Source organism: Macadamia integrifolia, chromosome 8, assembly GCF_013358625.1.
Source record: "Macadamia integrifolia cultivar HAES 741 chromosome 8, SCU_Mint_v3, whole genome shotgun sequence".
NCBI classification, from domain to species: domain Eukaryota; kingdom Viridiplantae; phylum Streptophyta; class Magnoliopsida; order Proteales; family Proteaceae; genus Macadamia; species Macadamia integrifolia.
Window position 1 is genome coordinate 18,032,559 of NC_056564.1, and position 6,856 is coordinate 18,039,414.

The following is a 6,856-nucleotide window of genomic DNA, read 5'->3' on the forward strand; positions in this document are numbered from 1 at the left end:
CTCATAACTTATTTTTTCTAAAATGTATCATCGTAAGGGATCGAGTTCCTTGTACAACTATGTAGCATATGCTAGCACCTCCTTGTATATATCCATTTATTCCTTATAATAAGGGGTAGTCGGATAGGGAACTAAATCCCTTTTTCTTAAATGGAAAAAAAAGAAGAAGCATGAAAGACAGCATGGCCCCTACGCCCATACAAAGGGTGGGAGTTAAAATGACTGCCCCACCCTTGATGAAAGACAGAAATCATATCCATATTGATGCATACTAGGGGTGCAAGTTTGGCCTTGACGGCCCGAACCCACTTTGGCCCATTATGAGCCCAATCCTTGTCTAACTAGGCTATGAGGGTCAACCAGGCACATCCCGACCCAACCCTGACCAGAGTTGAGTTGTGTTTGGGTTGAGACTTAGGCCCAGCTTGGGCCAACCCAACCCCTGTTTTAACCCTTATCTGTTATTGTGTTTAGTAATAATGTTTCCCTTTCCCTAGGCCCACGTCATGTGTTACGCAAGTGTCACATAAGCTGTCTGTATGACTTAAACCCACATCATGTGTTACACAAGTGTTACAAAAGCTGTTTTTATGACTTCAACCCACATCACATTATAGGAGTCACATATTCTTACCTATTGAACTAAGATGACCAAGTGGCCAAACTATTTCCCCGATTTTGTTTACATAGGTTGTGTTCGTGTTTCTTATCATGTATCGATATGAACTTTAACACATGGTAGCAATCATGAAGAATTGAGCAAACTTTGGCTTGCTAAGTTTATAGGAGATGTGGTGATGCCAGGGGATTAAAAAGTCTATCTTATAGTCAAATTGACGACATTGCTTGCTACAAATTTATCGATAGGGGTGGAAAAATGATTGACCATAGTCTTGACATCCCCACCTCTGTTAAGTATAGGCTTAACATTTGTGACCCTTTGTATATAATGATAATAATAATAATAATAATAAATACAGGACCAACGAGGGTCAGGTTCACGCTAGAACAACTCCTCCTTATTATTGGGCCAAGATGGACTCAAGCCAACAGAATCAAGGACGTACTTTGTCCCACCAGGAGCTGGTTCGAACCGTAGCCGGGTTTTAAAACGCCCATTTCCGAAATCGCTTTGAATCACATAGCGGGCAACATTGGCGCCCATTTGATCAAAACCCTGATCGGAAAGCGTTTGCCTCTCTCTCAAGGGCAACGGTCTTAGAGGAGGATTCCGGACGAGCAGAGACGAACGCATTCGACATCGACTCTGGGTACCCAACTCTCCCCTGCTGTCCCCCTCATTCTCTCTCTCTCGCTTCGCTTTGTTCTGAAATTTTTGTCGCCAAACCCTTAGAATCCTCTTTCATGGATCCCACCATTGAATCCTCCCTACTCGCAAAGCTCGAAAGCTCCGAATACAAAGGTCTGTACCAACGCTACTCAGATTTTCTTAAACCGTTCACAGATGTAGTCCAAATCAACGATGAGACCAGTTCAAAGAAGCCAAAGAAGAACCAGAAGAGTAAGAAGGGGAACGAGGCTGAACTGACGGTAATTCGTACATTTGCGAAGAGGTTCCTCCCGTTTCTCAATAGATCCGTTTCGTTGCTTCCAAAACGGCTACTTGAATCGCCAAAACCAGGCGGAGAAGAGGAAGATTGGGTTATTGAGTTGTTCGATACTTACAAGTTTTGTTTGGATTGTTTATCTTGTATGGCTTCGCAATTGGCGGGGAAACCTTATGCGATACAGTTGCAGAGGCTAAATTTGGTCCATTGTTTTGAGGCTTGGAAGCTGTATGCGGAAGCTGAGAGCGAGGCATTCTTGGTTCTGGATAGGTTGAACGGTATTTATTCTGTGGCATATGCGTCTAAATCAGTGAAAGGAAAGAAGGTTGAGGAGCGGATATTGCCGCTTTTGATGAAGGAGAACTCTGACCCTCAACTAGCTATGTTGGTTGTTGAGCTAGTTGTGACTATTGCGAGGTGTGTTTTAGGGAGTAAGACTAGGGATAGTAATGCATATCGAAGGGTACTCAAATTGGTGGAACAGGTTGGGCCCTGGTTGAGGTATGAGTTGAGCCTACAGTTGTATCTACCATTTAGTGAAGTTTTTTTATTTATTCAGGTTGCACTTAGCTAGTTTAATTCTAAATAGTTCTTTCAATTGTTAAGATTTTGTGTAGCAGTCTTGTGTGTTGTATTCTGAGATTGAAAACTTTGCTCATACACCGACAATATTGTTCTCACATTAAGAAAATGAATTATTAACGAATTTCCATGTGCAATGGATATTTTAGGGTCCTAGATGACAAGGTAGTTGAGAAGTTGCATGGGCAGCTTGTGGCCTGCCTGAACAGATGTGCGTTGTTCATGGTTGGGGAGTATACATGTTTTGTTGGAGATCTGGTACACACTTTCTGCATGGCAGCATTTACAGAGTGTTTAAAGTCATCGGCAAAGGATCAATTTCCTAAGGTGCAATGCCGCTAACCCTTGCCCACATACTTTGAGGGCCTACATTTTTATTTATTTATTAGCCAGTGATCTTATGGAGTAGGAATTTATTTAATGCAGATTGCACGCAGGATATCTTATTCATTCTTCTTGCAAGGAGATGATGGTGGATACTCACTCATTGTTGACATATTAAAATGTTCACTAAGCTCTATAGCCTGTGAATGCAAGGTAACATGCTGCCACTCCAAACTGATGATGTTTTGTATGATATGAAAGCAATTATAAAAATAGGGGAAACAATTCAAAACTCAATCCAATTTATGTTATAAATAATATGACACATCTAACATATACTGAGTGACTTATGCTCAATGATTTTGAAGTCTGTCAAATTTTCTGTTTGACAAGGACCTAACTTTTTATTTTTATTTTTATTAAAGATTCCTTGTTGAAAGAGGGAGGAAGCCAGAAGTTTTATCTATAATGTATTTCATCATTATTTGATACTTTATTCTTTCAATTCAACTCTATGAAGGTTGATTCGTAGCTATCACTGTCAGTTTCAAAAATCTTTTGTCATCATTCTACTCAATGTAGACAGATGCTTTCTTTAAATTGTTTGAATTTGTTCTTCTTCGATTGCCAGCACTTTGTTCCATGAATCATAGATGGTATAGTAGCTCTTTTATAAATTCCTCCTTCAATTTTTATGGGTTGTATTACAACACTCCTGGGCTCTTGTAGCACCTTCTCACTTCCACTTTGGTCTAATTATCTTGTCAAATCTCCTCCTGTATGGATGTTTGAACTAAGATAACATATATTGTTGTTTGAAGTTGTTTCTTGGCCATCGATTTAACTATTCCCATGTTCGCTCAAGAATTGGACTTTTGCAAAATTAGCACTCTATATATTCTCTGAGTTCAGCTTATCTTGAAACCTTTTAGTTAACTTTGCTAGCACTACCTTTTGTAGCTTCATCCATAAAAAAGTGATACATAATATCAGTCTTAAGTGCATACATATTCCTAAAAGTTTGAAGTTTTACCAAGGATGGGGTTTTGCCAGTGATGCAGGCAGAGAGTACCTCACTTACTCCTGCAAGAAGTAGAAGGCCCAGAACCAGGCCTTTATTGGCCATGGTTCCTCATAAAGTCTTTGGCTCATCAGGGGCTTTTCTTACTTGCCAGAAAGTTTGATCTTTTTCTCAATCTGTCTGTTGGGTTCTGCCTATATTTTTGGGGCATCAAAGTGCCTCTCTTAACTGACCTTCGGCCAGACTTTGAGGCTGATCTGAGCATCTCTCCTAATTCTGGATTTGGAATCAGATTTGATTATTTATTTATTCTGCCTAGTCCAACCGTTGAAACAATGCTGTATTTTGGGGATCCCATATTCTAACAGTTTGTGAGCAGTGGTCAAAATCTGTCCTTCATTGGAGAGGGTTGATTTTTGATCTTATTCTTGATCTATTTCTGTTTTAGAGTTTACTCGGGATCTTGTTGAAAAGGGGTGTGTTAATCTGAACCTAGGGTTCATCCTACCTAGTACCTACCCCACCATCCAGTCCCTGGTAAAAAACTATAATATTTCCCCAAATTTTACCAATTTCAACATATTTGTTTGGAGTTTCATGTCATTTCTTTTAAATTCATATACCAATATGCTTGTTTGTGGTTACTTTGGGTGAATGTCATATAGGCAGTTTTGAAGTATGGCTATGTGGCTACTATTTAGAGTGTGTAACTGAAAACCTTGGATTTAATTTATCTTCCATGAAATGCATTCATCACTCAGAAGATAACATATGCTTGGTGTTTGGCAGGTTGCTATGTGGTACTGCATAAATGACATTATTGATCTTATATTTTATTGTGCTAATAAATGCCGAACTGTAAATACGAATATATGTAGAGTTGTTGCAAAACATCTAAATGAAGCTGCAAGCGACTTCCTTCAGGTATATGGTTTGCATTCGGCATATTTCCTTCAGTTATATGTTCAGTTGCCAAGCTGTATGGTAATTTACATTTGAAAATTGTTTAGCAGGGTTTTGCACCGGTTGATTTGATTCTTAGTCTTTATGCTGCTGCATTGTATTTTAAGGATAATGATGTTGGATCCAGAGGTTCAAAGGATGAATGCGCAGTTAGAAGTTTGCTTGACAATGGTGCCAATCTGCAACATATAGCTGCTTTGCTTGCTTCATTAGGAAGTTACTTTCATATTGCTTGCAATGAGAATGATGTGTTCCCCTGCTGCACAGAAGATGATTCCACTGGTACACTTTGTCCAGTAATGGACTCTGATGTTCAGGACTCAAAAATTTGTTGCCATAGGCATGGAAAAGTTTCCCTGTTCTCCTTCTTAAGTGCTTTGGAGTTCTTGTGCAAGCCATTTTCTGAAGTAGTAAATACAGCAAAGAAACATATCCTCTCTGAAACCGCAGTTGATCTATGTTCTGATAAACTAAATTATATTCAGGATGCATTCCATAGATTTTGCGAAGTGTTTCGCATATGTTCCAGGTAATTCAGGGGAAGAGTTATTCCCATTTTCTCAATTCTGTTTTCTTCCTTTCAATATGTTGTATTCTGCGTCTTTTTCATCTTTTTTTTTCTGACCTAGAATTTCATGACCCGGTGCATGTCCTCAGAGATTTTATTAATAAATAATTTTTATGTAACTTTTTATTAATAGTTTTATTGCTCCGGGCTATGCTATCATGTTCTTGTGTTCAATTTAATTTCTTGAGAGTATGGTCAACATTCTTGTGAGATGATTTAAAAAAAAATTTACAGAGATTGCCAAACTTACATAAACCTCTTTTTGGGTCTGCGCTTAGTCTCACTATGCAGTGCTAGAACTTCACAACATTGCATTTCAAGTGCACAGGGAAATAATGTAATTAAAGAAGAGATTTTACTGTTGATATGTGTAGGTGCCGGTGTACATCTGCAACTGGGAGAGAGAGGTTTCATGAGAGCCAGAAAACATTGCTTTGTGTTGCAATAGCAGCTTTCACAGTCTCCATCAGGACAAGAAAAGACATTCAGGCTAGTAATTGTAGTTTCCTTATATGATATGCATTGAGAATTTTATGATTCCTGCACTGAAATTATTGCAGGATTGGAGAAGTGACATTTTTTTTAGTCTCTTTATTGGCTAAATAGGTAGGGTTTCTTCTTTCAGAGGAGTGCAGATTGCATTGATCAAATTACTTCAATGAAGTGGATTCAGATTCATGAGCTAAAATATCTCCTCACCTCTCTCTACAACATCGGTGTGATTTTATACAGATCCAATCAAGTAAAACAGGTACCTATTCAGCACCTGTGGACTTTATCTGGGATTATAATATATGAAAAAAAAAGTTTTTTAAGTTGGTTGTGGAGAGTGTTCTCTAAGAAACCTGCTATTTTGAGACATTTGGAGGCTCATTTGGCCATTCCATCTGTTGGATAGATGGGATACACTGGATTGCCTGTTAATAGGGTACTCCAATCACCTAAGGGATTAGGGTGAGAAAACCACAGGTAAATCCAGGACTGTAGAGATTAGGCACTCAAAATAAAAACCAGAATTTAGCAACTTCCCAAATAGCATCCTTGTTTTGCACACTTAAAAAATAGCGAGTTGCCAAAATTAGTAGCTATTTAAATAGAAAATAACATTTTTGAAGGTAGAAAATAGAAACTGAAATTGAAATTATAAACAAGGGACAAAATTAGAAGCTAACTACATTAGCAAGTCCAGATTTAGTAACTATTGGGAAATAGAAATTAAGACACAAAATAGAACATAGAAGAGATTTAGTAACAAAGGAGGGCAAAAATAACAAGTGAATCAGAATTATAAACTAGTAAAAGAAACAGAAAGTAATGGTAGTAGTGCTGTAGCAGCATCAAGGGATAAGCAATGTAGTGCCAATACAACTTGTGATCGATGGAAGAAGAAGATAGCAATATCAGCATCTAAAAACTTGATTGAATGAAAAAGTTGAAGATAGAAGAAGAGGGATGTCAACTAGGCTTGCCACCTAGAACTTAACTAGGTTACCATTCTCATGCTTGTTATTTGATTAACCGAATGCCGTCTTCTGTACTAGATAACCATTGATCCTTTTCCGTTTTGTTTCCAAAATTTCCCTTATTCTCTTTGCCGCCTTAAGTTTTTGGATGTGTGTGCTTTGTTTATAATTTTCAACCTCAGGTTGATAAGTTGTCTCCCAGGGCTGTTAAGTGTATTTTTCTTGGTTACTCTAAAATTTAGAAATGGTACAAATGTTATGATCCTCTTACTCAACGGCAGTTTGTCAGGGCCGATATTTTCTTTTTGCAAATTCTGTATACTTTTCTTCTTCATTTGAATGCTTCAGTTGTTTTTTTTTCTTCTCT

The 6,856-nt window shown here is 38.1% G+C and overlaps 1 protein-coding gene across 5 annotated transcripts in view; it reads left to right on the forward strand.

The window, feature by feature from the left end:
• Positions 1-1,161: 1,161 nt before the first annotated feature.
• LOC122086603 (separase) overlaps positions 1,162-6,856 on the forward strand; it is a 31,872-nt gene continuing 26,177 nt past the window's right edge. For 4 of the 5 annotated variants that reach the window (XR_006142489.1, XR_006142488.1, XM_042655536.1 and 1 more), the window contains exons 1-7: positions 1,162-2,069; positions 2,300-2,477; positions 2,577-2,687; positions 4,285-4,419; positions 4,506-4,987; positions 5,401-5,515; positions 5,652-5,777. Coding sequence is in view for 3 of the 5 variants with exons in the window: in XM_042655536.1 (XP_042511470.1) it covers positions 1,366-2,069; positions 2,300-2,477; positions 2,577-2,687; positions 4,285-4,419; positions 4,506-4,987; positions 5,401-5,515; positions 5,652-5,777 (1,851 nt within the window). In the remaining 2 variants the exon portion in view is untranslated. The remainder of the gene's footprint in view (positions 2,070-2,299; positions 2,478-2,576; positions 2,688-4,284; positions 4,420-4,505; positions 4,988-5,400; positions 5,516-5,651; positions 5,778-6,856) is intronic. The other variant, XM_042655537.1, reaches the window with a different exon arrangement.